Consider the following 15,602-nt stretch of genomic DNA (forward strand, 5'->3'; position numbering starts at 1 on the left):
CGAGTTGTCAAAATTTATATTTTTTGATCGTAGCCAATTTTGAATGTCCGCTTTCTTCGACGCGGTTGTCGGTATTTTTTCCACTCTTCTTGAGTGGTACGGTGCATTGTCGAAAACAATAACTGAATTTTTGTCTAATTTTTCTAATATCGAAAAGAACCACTTTTCAAATGGCTCGCCAATCATCTCTTCATGATAGTCGCCAGATTTTTTTGACTCAAAAGCCCATAAAGCATCAGGAACAAACCCGTCCTCACTACCAATGTGACAAATGATCAACCTATTTCCTTTACCTAAAAATAAAGCGATTTTTAATTTACTTTTGAACTGGAAATTAACTACTATAGTAAATGCAAGACATTTATCCCCATGTGTAGTGCCATTTTGGTAGTCGCTATGTTTTTTTCTATCTTAATATATTCGTTATATACTCCCCGTTTAATAAATATCGACAACCGAGTTGAAGAAAGCGGATATTCAAAAGTGGCTGCGATCAAAAGTTTTGACAATTCAGTTCTAAAAGTCGAGCTTTTGACTATTGTGAATAAACATAAAAAAATACACTATTGTAAGCATATTGTAGATGAAATGGGTAAAGAAAAAAGAAGGTATTCACAGGCACTCGAGGTAGATTCTGAGTAAAATATTACCTAAGTTACACTTTGAGTTTTTTGTTTTATTTATTACTCAGATATGTTGAATGTTTTTATTTTTGACAAGATTTTTCTGACCTTTGCATAGGTTTTTGCTTTGAAATTTCGTTTTCCTTAAAAAAACGAATGGAGTGCCATTAAGAGCTCAGTTCACGAGTGGCAACTCCGTTTCAACCTTAAATATTACGTTTAATTTTAAAACATTTTTACACATTTAATGTAATTGTATTTTAATTCCGTGCATTACAATAACGGATTCACGTTATTATGTTGTTGGAAAACCTCATTCTAACATGTTTATTCAGTTATTTACAGTTCTGTTATTCCTGTGAACGACTTATGCTACGATGTCTACTTCATATTTTCATATGTATTTCATAATACAGGAAAATGTAGGTTTATACATCGTTAAAATCATGATGTGGGAGTGCCCCTCGTAACAATCATACTGTTGACGGTTTATTTATACTTACTGCTGCTCTATCTTGTATTTAGTGTAGAAATGTTTAGAAAGGTTTTCGAAGCCCTGTCCATGGTAACGTCAGAGGTGAGATAGTCCATTAATAAACACAACTGACCGTTTCCACTAAACAGACTCGAGTTTCAAAAACTCGGGACTCGAAAAACAAAACGAACTGTTTCAAAACACGCCAGTCTTTAGTAAAGTTTGTGAAAAGTTGCTATTTTGTTTTATTGGATACGAGTTTGTGTTTTGTTTTGTTTTTATTTTGTCCGTTTGGTGGGAAACCGCCATTAGATATTACATTTAATTTTAAAACAATTTTTACATATTTAATTTAATTTTATTAATTCAATGCATTACAATAACGAATTCGCATATTATGTTGTTGGAAAACCTCATTCTAACATTTATTAATTTAATTTTATCTTTGTTATTCTTCTGATCATAAAATATAAATGATAACATTTATTATAAATATAAATGAATAAATTCAAGCACTGTAATTCCCTGACGCACGCCCCTGGCTAAAATATTATCACTAGAACAACAGTGGTCCAATTAAGTTATAGCAATTCTTCCGCGTACAAGGACTACTAAATGATATGGTATGCTGAGTTTCGTATACGATGTCTATTTATATAGTTTATGAGGTGGATATTATGTACGTTTATACATTGTAAATCATGATTTGGGAGTGCTCCTCGTAATATTCATAATGTTGATAACGTGTGTTGGTTTGTTTACTGCTACTGCATCTTTAAGATAAATTTGGTTTATACCATAGATAAAGAATATATATTAGAGGTGTGCTTATTAGTTCTTTTAGACGAACTAGTTCAAGAGAACTATTTCACAAAAATGAACTAGTTCAGTGAACTAGTTCGCGAAAGAACTATTTGTAGGACCGAAATCGAAATCCAACCCTAACCAAACTGGTTGCCAGATGTCTCGTCTTATCATCACACAAGCTCGGCGCCGGCCGCGCGTTTTCTTCGGTTTTCAGTCAGTCTTTCACTCTTTCACTACCGTACAAGTAGTTCGGGTTCGGAACCATTTCTTTCGATCGTATGTTTGGGTTTAAATGTTTTAAATTTATTTCTCAAATGTTTTGCACATAACATTTTTTTTATTTGCAAAAAATTATTAAGATTTGTTTATTATTAACCGTTTTAAATATAAATATGGTTCAAGTATGATTTATTTTTATATTTACGTATATTTAAACTCATAGGTATCTATATTAGGTTATTTCTAAAAGAACCTTACAAAAAAATCAGTGAATTTTCTAGGAACATTAAATAACACATATTCATTCTCACTTTTAGATAAAATTATATTTTATGTAGATACATCAATCATTTTAACCACAACTTAAAATTGTTATTTCAAAATTACAATACGAGAAACAACACAGCATGTCAACGTTCAAGCCAATGCATGGGCATAAGATCCGAACCATTATGATATTAAGATAAGACTGTTTATGTTATTGTCACGTTCATAAGAATTATGATCTGTTATCTGAGGCTAATCGACACTTCTTTTTTTAAACTAGTCAGTCCATCCCATTCTCAAAATAATAAATATATGATCTCATTCATTCATTATTTTCTTCTTTAAAAGTTGAGACACAATTTATAATGCAAATCGTTCGCAGTGAACTAGTTCTATGAAAATTAATGAACTAGTTCAATTAGTTCAGTTGAAAGAATCGTTCATTTGAACTATTTCGATGGTGAACTACACATCTCTAATATATATTACTGAAACTATCTGCTCTATACTGTGAAAGAAGCCTACGACAAAAATTGGCAACCTTGCACAGACACCAGATGATACTGTCACTGCTGTCACATACCGTCCACCACATACTTGTCATAATATAAATATAATGTCATAACAAAGGCAAAGATTATAGACGCATTGCGTTTATATTCTTTGGTCATAATAAAGAGAGCAAAATGAATATGAATTAGCAAAATTTATTATTTTAGTGACTATCAACCACTATTTCATTATAATCCAGTATGCTAATAAAAATTAATAAACATTCCGCACTAATACAAATAAAAGGTTGGTGATCGGCACCGTTAATGTTTTTATTGATTAATCGGGTTTTTATAGTTGTCAAAATAAGTTAAATATGGTAATTTAATTGTATTAAAAGTGTGGTACAAATAATATTTGGGTTTATGGTTTCAATATTTTAATTTAAAACCTTCTTCCATACTAAAGTGCTAAGTGTTAAAGAGATAACAGATGCATTATGTAAACCTCATAAAGTGTGGTTTTATGTCAACCGCATTATTTGATTAATGAATGAATGATTAAAATATAATTTAAATCTGTATGTATACAAAATAACGGTTGTAGTGTAAGATAAGTTTTTCCTATATATTTTAGGTTTACAACTATTTTTCATTATTAGCTTTTCGTCTGTTCTGGGAAAAGCTCGACAACGTAAAATGAACAACTTTAAAGTGTTAGTGACTAATCCTACAGTTCCAGATTCTGGAATAACTCTACTAAACGACAATGGGTAAGTAAGTATAATATACTTAGTTGTAAAGCTTCTAAACATTTTTACATGTTAACTTTACAATAAAATACTCGGAGATGGTCATATATTTCTCTTATCTAAACTATATACAAGGTGGTCCTCTTGATGTATCTGAGGAGTTGATGTATCAAGGACAGATTACTGCATTTTGCATTTTATTTAGGAGAGCTCATAAACGTCATAGCAAATAATATAGATGCATATGAATATATATAATACAAATGGAAAGGTCTCGTCTCAGAGATGGTTGTATTTAATTCCTATATATTTTTGGCAATTAAATGTAAGATACTATTATGTAAAAAAAATAACCTTATTCAACGTTCCAAATGTGGTAAATAACATATTCATTTATTACAATGTCTTTAATTTATCAATCAACAGTAAACAGCAAGTAACTATATTAGGTTAAAAAAAAAACAGAGAAAAACAGAGTTACAGAGAATCAAAGATAATAAGAAATGTATATTGAAGACCTTCTCACAGACGACAGCTTTCCAGTTAAGATTTAAGATCTTTTAATACTGATTTACTGCTTTAACGTCCCTTGGATTGGAAAGTGGACTAGCAACAATCTCTTTATTTTTTTCAGAGGCCTTCAAATCTGCTATGTATAAGCTCTTTGCCAATACTAGATTGACCTTTAATTTGGTTCTGGTGTACTTCAACCTGAACTTTATACTAGAAAAAGGTAAATTTGTTGAAGATCACTTACCATGCTAAATGTTTGCTTGGAGGACACATATTAATTAAGAACTATTTGGGGCAGAGGCAGAATCTGCTACAGGGGTTGCCTATCTGCTTGTCCCCTTTATATTTATTATTTGAAACCTCAGATGTGACACATGTTCCTTTTCTGAGAAATATCTTTTTGTGTCTCTGTATCCGTTTTATTTTTACAAGTTGCAACAAAATGTTGGACAAGGCAGCACAGGACGATAATCCCCTAGAATTTGCAGTAGATAATATGAACAATAGACAATAAAGTATGATAGATAACAATATTATTAAAACATACAGTGAAGTGAAAAACTTCAGTGTAACATAGTGTATATGTATTTAAAAATTATTTTTATAAATTGAAATTTTCCAAACGGATTAAAATTTCAGAACATTTTATCGGCTGAGCTTGTACTATTGATCATTTAAGCTCTCAGTAGCTTTCCAATTACTATAACTAAAAATATATTAGAATTTTACAGTTTGAGAGACTGGCGTAGAAATATTTGATAGAAATGCCAAAAAAGACAGTTTTAGGAAAAAATTCAGTAAACTAGAAAGTGCTACAAAGAGTTAATATAATGATATGAGAAAATGCTTTTTTTTCTAAACATCTACTCTTTCTAAATATCTACTTATTGTATAAATAGTAAATAATAAATTAAAAACTAATTAATTTACAGTCTAAATCTAAAATAAATGATATTTTAGGTGTAACGTCATACAGCTTCAGACAGAAAGTAGAGAAAATATTTTAAAAAATGCTAGAGGAATGGATGCTTTATTTTGGGCGTCTGGTGTTAAGCTGGATTCAGAAGTTTTAGATGCAGCAGGTAAAACTATCCATATTAGACATGTTTATATTATCAGCTTATTTACTATCAAGCGGCTACTATGTTTTATTTCTATTCTAAAAAACAACTACCTAATTATTTGTGCTTTTAATATGGTCCATTAATTTGCTTCTAAACATTTGTACAGATGAATAACTTTTAACTGTTAGGGGAAGCTTATTAAAAAGACCAAAACCCTTAAACAACAAAGAGTTTCTTGAAGATGTCCTTTTTGTTTTCACAATGTGTAAATTGCAATTACCCCGAGTAGGGTAATTGTAAATATCACAGAATGCATAACTGATTCTGAATCTTAAATTCAATGTGATAAGAAAATTTTTGACCATTATTGTTAATGAGTGTTTTTAACGTTTTCCACATTAAGTCTAGAGTTATTTTTGTACATATCGATTTTATCAAAATAATATTGTTCTTTTTGGTTTTAACATAATAACTACCACATTTCTTGCTCTTTTAAAATGCACCCATTTGGCATTTCTATCACATATGTTAGCAGTTTTAAACTCTTTGTATAATTTGTCCCTAGTTTTAATTTTACTATTAACTTCATTATCAAACCATGGTATGTTACTTTTGATCTGACATGTTTGAATAGGTGCTATCTTATTTATGACAGACTGACTGTTTGATAAATTTTCATTTTAAATAGTATTGACGTCAGTAGAATCTAAATCTCAATCACAAGAATGTAAATTCATTTGGATTTGATATATTTTTTCCTCATTAAGATATATGTAACATTTACTAGAGACATTAAAATTTTGAAAACTATTACTAAGACTGACTGATATTATTGAATAAGCACTCAACTTGGGTGTTGATTGAACAAAACAACTAACCAGATCATTATTAACATGAACACCATCAATTAAGGTTTCACCAACATTCGTAATTCTAGTAGGTTCAGTTACTAACTGCCTAATGCCACATTGTAAAAACATTGCTTTCATTCTCTGGGTGTAGAAGGTAGTACTTAAAAAATCACAATTAAAATCACCAAGTAAAATACAATTGACATTACTTTTAAATTATTCAAAAATATGCTCTAAGTTCTGTAAAAATACTGCATTAGAACTAGAAGGTGAATGATACATGCCGCCCAAAACAATCTTGTAAGAACCAATAGGTATCTATTTTAATAAATTTGCACCAAAAATTATCTTCTTTAGCAAAAGTTTTAGCGGCAGTACACTTAAGGTTATCCCAAACATAAGTTATTATAACAGCATGTAGATATTAGAAATGGCAGTAATATTGAAATTGTTCTCATAGTTGGAGATAATTATTATAAAACATGTAGGGAAGTAGCAGAAATCTTTAATCCCACACATTTTGATAAAACTGTATATTTCACAATGGTAAAATATGTAATAAATAAATTCAAGATGCCTGGACGTGTCGACAATAAATTTAGAAGAAATTATAAGTGGTGGGTTAGAAATGTAAAAAATCCTAAACATATAGTACAACACCCCCTGTAAATCGTTTAGATGAATTGCAGCGTATCACCTTATACCCACTCACACAAAGCAATTTCAGAATCTTCAATTTCACTTGTAATTCGAGCTTCGCTAACCACTATTATTTTAGAACAATAACACAGCCGACTTGACTAGCCTGTATCCATTTTGTTTAACAAGCTCTGTACATTTAAATATAAACCATCAATATTAAATAATATACCTACAACTAGGACTACTTACTTGTAGTTTTGAGATAAATTTATGTCTTTTTGGACTATTATAGGCTCATTATTAATGAATTTGATTGTTTTAGAATTATCACCTTTCTTAGCTATAATGTAACTGTAATTTGATTTTCTAAAATGCTCTTGCTAGGCTCTTGTTTGATCCAGGGAAATTCTGAGATCCGGCACTCTAATTAATCTTTTATTTTTGACAATAGTTTTCGTATCCTCAGCTGTATTTAATAGTACTTTAATGGGTCTCGTTCTGTTAGCAAATTTTTCCATTCTAAATAGTTTTATATTATTTTTGTTAATATTAAAATCAGTCAAAATATTGAGTACCGCCTGTTTGCCCTCTGCATTACGTTCCGATTCATGATTTTTAGCTGATTCATTAACATTAAATATAATTATATTGGAAGCCATATTTTGCCTCTCCATCATCTCGGAAATAATATCAAAGAATATAGACTCTATATTCTTTGATAATATGCTCCATATCTGGTACAACAGATGCGACATTTTCCTTGTGTAGAATTTTATTTATACTTTCTTTAAGTTCACCTACTTCTTTTAACAGAGCTATTACCTTCTGAAATCCCAATTCACACTGTACACAGAAAAAATTCAGTGTACGTTTTGTTTTCAACTGCATACATTTAACTGCAGATGTTGTTAGATTACTTCATTCAATACAAAGAACTGTTCTGCATCCATCACAACAAAAACCTTGGTTTAAGTCAAATTGGTTATCACACTCTGCGCATGTATCTATTTTATTTATTCAAATATAGAACACATATAGAAAACTTCCTGGACTATAATCACAATCTCGGAACCACTTAGCCTTATCAGCACATTAAATTTATATTGTCACTATTTCATTTTATTCATAAACTTTTTGTAGTAAAGAAAGGATTCAACATCAAAGTTATTCAATCAATTAAACAGCTAGTTACACTTAAAATTTTCTAGGACCTTACATATACACAATTCCAATTTTAACTTTCCAAAAAATTTCTAAATTTTTGGCTAGTTTAAACCATAAAACAACACACATTTATGGAGCCCATTTATGGAGACTTGTCAGTCAGTTGGTTGTTACCCTTAGTTGAATTAGGTCCATTTTTCGAGCTGGGGATTTGTATGTTCCCGTAAAAATGTAATTTTTATCATCGACCTATGATGGTTGATAGTACCTTCTAAAAACGTGCTGCAAATTTATAAATCCATTTTGGATATTTTCAAAAAAAATTTAATAAATTTGATACCATTTTACTCAAGAAGTTTTTACTTAATAGTAAGTTTTTTAAAACTACGGTATACAGCCAACCACTGAGATTTCCCTTTTAAATTTTACTATGTATACTTCCTTTTTAAAATTAATTTCTATTAATTGTTTTGTTTTAAATTTCAAGGACCACAATTAAAGGCAATTGGGCTTATGTCAGCTGGTTATAATCACGTGGACGTAGGAGAACTTAGGAAACGTGGAATCCGTATGGGAAACACACCGAAAGTACTTAACGATGCGGTAGCCGATATTGCCATACTTTTAACTTTGGCAGCGTCAAGGCGTCTCCATGAAGCTAGATTAAGTATAGAAAAGTAAGTGTAGTTTATAGTCCAACAATATATTGGAGAGGGTGACTCACTCTGAAAAACGAAATCTGACATTGCGAACTGTTAGAATAAACCGGGTGAAAATAATAAATAACCTGGTAAGTGAGGCCCTGGACGTAGGCGTATATCCTGGCTGGCTAATCTTAGGAAGACTGGAATAGAATGAGATGTGTCAATGTGTAATGTGGTCGCCAACATCTCTAGAAGATAGGCACATTTAGAAGAAGATTTCCACAATTTTAGCAGCGTCGTTATTTCATTATTGTTTAGGATTGAATTATATTATTAGAAATTAATTTCCTTTGTTATTCCGTGTATTTCTTACAGGTTTCACATATTCCAGTATTAATTATTTTTTCATAGTATTTTGTTGTGTTACTAAGTCAATCTATTGCTCTACATTTTGTATATTATAATCATCCCTTTTATTGTACCTAGCTACTTAGAGTCCTTAGAGTCGAAGACAGTCTAGTATAGCATCCAAGTTTTTATATTTTTGGCTAGATCATGGCAGCTAATAATTTTTGACATTTTAAAAATTGTTTTCCTTGCTTTTTCTGGTCTGCATTTGGTCATTACAATCTTCTCTGGTCATTAGAATTATTCCTTTCTTCATTGATAATTGAAGGGCACAGGGAAAAAACCAAATATGTCATTTCTTTTCACAACTGAGTAAATTTAATTTTAATGTTCAAAATCAATTATTTTTATTTCAAAAATGGATTATAAACAGTAGTTTACATAAAACAAAAGTTAACATTATTATAAAGTATTATAACTACAGTTTTTTGGTTTACAAACACTAAAGTCGGCTTTATTTCAAAAAAATCTACATCACTCACGGTTTTGCAAAAACAATAGCAGCAATGTCAACTGAAACAGACAAAAACCTGCCGTTATTATTTTTGAACTAAAAAAGAAAATTAATGTATTTTTTAATGTTTATTCATTTATTAATTTAAACTTACTGTTAGAGATGAGCCAGTTTCTGGAAAAATGTAAATGCTTTTGGACTACAAAACCGTATAAGACTCATTAGGTCGTTAAACTTAGCCTTTGGAATTGGTAAAGGACCTGTAGCGAAAATTAAAAAAAAATGAATAAATCCCATTTTTATTCAAAAGTTTCTTACAACTTACCAACTTATACTGGAACAGGCAGCAAAAATTCTCCACATCTTAAAGCTGAGTTTTGGTCAAAGAGTTTTCATATTAATACAGATAGTACCGGTTCATTGTATGTTGAATGGTAGTAGATAAGGCGGCTATGATCAGGTGATGCCACTATTTCCTTCAAACTCTGAGTTTTAAATGGGCATTTTTGTAAATATATTGTGTCTAAAAATGGTTTCCAGTCCAGTACCATGTTTTGTGATACACGCTATAACAAACGGCGGTGGTTTGGAACGGGAATGCCTAATGACTTCTTCAAACTCTTCCGAGACCTCAAAGAGGCTCTTTAAATCCCACAATCCTACATTTTTGTCACACTCCAAATAGGAATGTCCTCTTACAGGGAATGTGATATTTATTTCTTACAGATTATGAATTTTGTTGTTTACTACAAATTGAATACATATATCGAAAAATAGTAAAGTTTTTATTTTGTCCTCCGACAGAGTCATAGTAGATTTGCAGTTGTTCAAAGGGTCTTGTAAGTAATTATTCTTTCTTAGCCATTCTTTCATGATGGGTATAAAAAATAGACTGGCCAGAAGAGAGGACATGTACATTAAAGGCATACATAGACAATTGGCGTTTGTAGTACACATCGTTAGTGGCAATTTTCAGAATTGAAACATTTTTTGAAAAATCAATGCAGATGGCTTCCTTTTTGTTGCTATTTTTGCAGATCTTTTGGCTCGCCTTTTCCTTGAGTATCTCACTTCTGGAGTATCCAAAAGCAATAATTAATTCTTTATTAAAAATTTTTCTGTACGTTTCATATGAGACTTTAGCATCTAGATGCTTTTTCTAGGTTAAACATTGTTTTGATTGTGAGCTCTTCTGGCCAATAAGTCTTTTTTGTATCTTTCAGACTATAGTGGCACTGACGACCTTTTAAACTTTTGATGTGGTCACGCTAGGTCATGGCAGCTAAATATTTTTCATTATCAATCATTCCCTTTTTAATTGATAACTAGCGGACCAACTCGACATCGAGTTTTTTAAATGAAATTTTTATTTTGCGAGAAAAATATACAATATATACAATGACCGAAAGTAAAAATATTTTTATCAATAACTCAAAAACTATAAATGATAATTTCGTGAACTTACATTTTTGAACTCTACGTTGAATTCTCTATTGATTTGACTAATAAAAACGAAACCGGAAGTCGACCTCAAAACCGGAATGCAATTTTTAGTTCATCAAATGTCGACATGGATATCATTTAGCAGTTAATTTTGCATGCTGATCACGAATCCGGTGTCAGATTTGCTCTATCTTGACGTTTTATGCGCGTTTCGGGTCACTTCCGGTGTCGGATCGCAACCGGAAGTACATATTTAGATTCGTCTCGACGAGACCTTTCGATCCATATATACATTGTGGGGTCTAAAACTTAAAGTAAATTTTAACTTCCGGTCATCTCAAAACCGGAAGTGAATTTTTGTACCAAAAGTATATCTTGACAATCTCATACGTAATACTAATAATATTCCGAAAAAATATTTTAATTATCTAATATGGTTTTTGAGTAAAGTGGTGGACAAGAACTTGTGGACTTAGCGTTTTAGTATATAAGATTGTTTCAAGATACGTTTAGGTTTTTACTGTTTTTGAAGTTATACTTCTATACGCACGGTCGGCGTTGGAAATTTGCATGAGAGTGAATCTGTGAAACCATTACATATGTAAGATAATGAGTAAGAGAGAGACAGAAGATATATTTTCCCTCTCTTCCTCTCTCGAGAATAAAAATGTTCCTTTTGTATTTAATATTATATATATTATATATACAATATTGTATATATATATATATATATTATATATATATATATATATATATATATATATATATATATATAATATTATATATAATATAATATGTATTAATATTATTATTTATGTGATATGTTTTGTATTATTTAAAATTAAACGTTTATAATTATTTTAGGCTTTTGAATTTCAAAATAATCAATGTTTTACCGAGAACTGTCAATTTTGAAATCCGTCAGTGTAATATTTAATTGGCAAATCCTTTACGTGTTTGGTTCATACGCTGGTGGTTGTGAGTTCGAATCCCAATTATGAATTTCCTTTTTTATTTTTGAAATATTTAAAAACCTCACGTTAATCTTATTAAATATATGTAATATACGCAAAAAACATAAATTTTAAAATAAAATGAAAATTTACAACATAATCCGAGCTGTTGGTTTTTTATTTTTATCTTCGTAAAGTAAGTTATGTATATTGGCAGTTTTAAATACTTATGAATATTACATTTTAATTTATATTGTATTATTATATTGAATTATGTTGCAGTGTATTTATTGTATTGTAAGTGTATTTTTTTGCATTCAACTCCTTTTATACATATATAAAAATAAAAATATATATTTTCATTAAAATATTGATACAATCCTTCATTTACTATACTCCTATTACAGGTCAAATGTTTATCTACAGCAAACGATGCACCATATACCTATATAACTAATTCTTTTTCTCTTTCTGCTCTCTCTTACCTATAGCATTACATATGTAATGATTGTGCAGATTGACTCCTATATAATTTTTTAACCGCGAACGCGTGTATAGAAGTATAACTTCTAGCGGCAGTCTCACTGGACTGCCACACCCATTTTTTTCACTTTTCTAGTAAATTGACTTTCTCGCTAAATAATTATAATAAAACTAACTTAATATTTCAGCGATAAGTGGATAACAAACGATTTTGCATGGATGTGCGGTCAAGATATAACGAATTCGACAGTTGGCATTATTGGATTTGGTCAAATTGGACAAACGGTTGCAAGAAGGTTAAAAGGTTTTGATATTCAACAGCTGTTGTATACTGGTCATAAAGAAAAGAAAGAAGGTAAGTCTATTTGGTTTTTACTATAAGATAGAAAAAGTAGTGATATTCCCGATGTTAAAATACAAAACTTGTGGAAGTATCGAGTATATCGGGACACATAGAGGTCGATAATTTGAAAGAAAACACCTCAGAGTCAAATCCTTATGATGCCGGGTACAAAGTTGGAAAAATCTTTTTATTCTTTTTATGTAGACATGACTGTCTGTTTTTCAATATGTCTCCAGTAAATTGTCGTCCATCGTTTTCGTGGTCTTCCTACTGATCGTCTTCCTCAATATTGGGGAATCGTCTCTTACCGTCTTTACTGCTCTATTTGTTGTCATTCGGCCTATATGATCGTTCCATTCTACTCTTTTATTTCTTACCCTCTCCTTGATGTTCTCCACCTTGCATCTACGTCGTAGATGTTTACTTCTAACGAACCCTATTTCTAAAAATAGGGATCGAAAGTAGCATGTCCATGTTTCCTTCTGAATGTGTTTCATTTTTATTAGTTCGTTAATTTCTTTTCTTTCTCCTCTGATCATTCTCCATATTCCTTTTTGTGTTCCGTAGAAGTCATGTTCCATCTATTTTGAGCCCCGCTAGTGTTTCCTTTTTATTTGTCTGATTAAATTATTCGTTTTATTTCAGATTCGTTTATAGTTCTTTTATGCCTGTTGTGTATGTTGTGTTCTGTATTGTAAAAAGGCTTTTTTCTTCTCTTCACATTTTGCCTTCACTTCCTCTCTAAACCATGGGGTTTTCTTTTTTGATATGTTAGTGTTCGTTAGTACGAACAAGTATTCCTTGGATTCCGTATTTAGTCCTTCGACTTTGATTTCATCATCATCAATGGCGCTACATCTCTTCGTGAGTCTTTGCCGCTTTTACTATTGCCTTCCATGTTTGTCGGTCCTGTGCCAGAAATTCCCATTGTCGCACTCCCATTTTCTCTAGATCTTCTTTGACTGCATCTTTCCACCTTTTTCTAGGCCGCCCTACAGACCTTCTTCCCTCTGGCATTTCCCAGAACACATTGTTCTGGGAACATGCATCTTTCCACCTTTTTCTAGGCCGCCCTACAGACCTTCTTCCCTCTGGCATTTCCCAGAACACATTGTTAATGTCCGACTTTGATTTGGAAAATTTGAAAAAATAAAAGAAATTTTCTTAAAGTGGAATTTACCACTTTAAGGAAAGCTCCTCTGCATAATAATAAAATAATAAAAGAAATATAGAAATGAAAACAGTATATTTATTTATACAGTGCTAGTCAAAAGTCGGTTCCTCCCCTCGTATCTTTTGAACGGTTATACTTATAAAAGTAAAATTTTGAGGGAGGTAATAAACAGACTTAGGCTTCTTAACTAGTCATAACAAGTGACGTAATAGTGACAGATGATGTTACAGCGCCCTGTGACAGATAATTTTAAATGGGACCTTATGGCAAGTGATACCTCGTTTGAAAGGTATTGAAAATACCGTACTAATTTTATTTGAGTTTAAGCTCATTTTGATGAATAAATTAAATAAATACTAAAATTGTAGTTTCGCACTTAATTAATAAATATTAAAACCTCCGCCTCTGGTTACTTGTCAAAAATTGACGTGTTTCAGTTTTCTAATTGTTTTTACGTCAACGTCACCTTTTTTGACAATTAACCACAGGTGAATATTGACGTTTGTAAATTCTCTAGTGGTTTTTAGCATGATACTATGACTAACAAGATAGGATCTTCCCGTAGCACAAAATCGGTTGTGTTCGCGCATGCCGTCATTGGAAAGTAGAATTTGAATTTTTATTAAAGTTAAATGGGATTTTTATGCATTCTGTGATGAAATTATTCAATTAGCAAAATAATAATATTTAATAAAGGTTTAATAGAAAGGCACATAAGAAAGGCATATGAAGAACTCAGAAAAGATGCAAAGAAAATATGCAGAAGGAAAAAGAGAGAAATGTTGAATAGAAAAATACAACAAATTACAGATTATAATAACAGAAGAGAGGCTAGAAAATTTTACAAGGAAATCAAGCAATGCACCCAAGGATACATAACAAGATCAACAGTTTGCAAGGACAAAAATGGGGCAATTATCAGCGAGAAAGAGGAAATAATGAAAAGGTGGAAGGAGCATTTTCAAGAGCTGTTAAACCCAGAAAAAGAACAAAACGAAGATGAAGAGATAATTCACCACACAGCAGAACAACTAGTTGAGCAACCAACATTGGAAGAAACGATAAACGTCATAAAACATCTAAAAAATAACAAAGCACCTGGCACAGATGGAATAACTGCAGAACTGATAAAGAATGGTGGACATGCGCTATGGAGGCGTATCCATAAACTAATCGTCCGCATATGGACACTAGAAGTCATCCCAGAAGATTGGAAAGTGGGAATCATACTTCCTATGTACAAAGGGGGAGACAAACGACTCTGCAAAAATTATAGGGGCATAACAGTTTTAAATGTCATCTACAAGATATTATCAGGAATTATATATAGCCGCCTGGAATCGTTTTCGGAGGAGATTATTGGTGAATACCAATGTGGCTTCAGACCAAAGAGGTCAACTATTAACCAAATACATATGTTAAGAGGTATACATGAAAAATGTGTTGAATATAACATACCTATTTACAACTTGTATATCGATTTCAAACAGGCGTTTGATGGAGTAGATCGACAAAAGATGTTAAAGCAACTATCTATGTTAGGGATACCCAATAAGTTGGTTAAACTTATACGAATGACTCTGGAGGGTTCCAAAGCTATGGTGAAAATAGATGGAGATATGACGCAGGCCTTTGATATTGAAAATGGAGTTAGACAAGGGGATGCCTTATCAACAACACTTTTTAATCTAACTTTAGAAGCTGTTGTTAGAAAACTGGATATAAACGGCTGTATTAATACAAGATCTATGCAAATATGCGCATATGCGGATGATGTTGCCATAATAAGCCGCAACAAAAGTGTATTAAGCGAAAAAGTTATAGAACTGGAA

The 15,602-nt window shown here is 31.3% G+C and overlaps 1 protein-coding gene across 9 annotated transcripts in view; it reads left to right on the forward strand.

Moving 5' to 3' along the window:
* The window catches only part of LOC140448099 (glyoxylate reductase/hydroxypyruvate reductase-like), a 33,694-nt gene that overhangs the window by 14,172 nt on the left and 3,920 nt on the right, over window positions 1–15,602 (forward strand). For 3 of the 9 annotated variants that reach the window (XM_072541164.1, XM_072541158.1, XM_072541157.1), the window contains exons 2-5: window positions 3,520–3,655; window positions 5,108–5,229; window positions 8,356–8,545; window positions 12,442–12,608. In XM_072541164.1, the coding sequence (XP_072397265.1) occupies window positions 3,582–3,655; window positions 5,108–5,229; window positions 8,356–8,545; window positions 12,442–12,608 (553 nt within the window). In that variant the 5' untranslated portion in view covers window positions 3,520–3,581. Of the gene's footprint in view, window positions 1–2,980; window positions 3,464–3,519; window positions 3,656–4,287; window positions 4,368–5,107; window positions 5,230–8,355; window positions 8,546–12,441; window positions 12,609–15,602 lie in introns of those variants that run through there. The other 6 variants (XM_072541159.1, XM_072541165.1, XM_072541162.1 and 3 more) reach the window with 6 other exon arrangements.

This window comes from Diabrotica undecimpunctata, chromosome 8, assembly GCF_040954645.1.
Source record: "Diabrotica undecimpunctata isolate CICGRU chromosome 8, icDiaUnde3, whole genome shotgun sequence".
Taxonomy (NCBI): domain Eukaryota; kingdom Metazoa; phylum Arthropoda; class Insecta; order Coleoptera; family Chrysomelidae; genus Diabrotica; species Diabrotica undecimpunctata.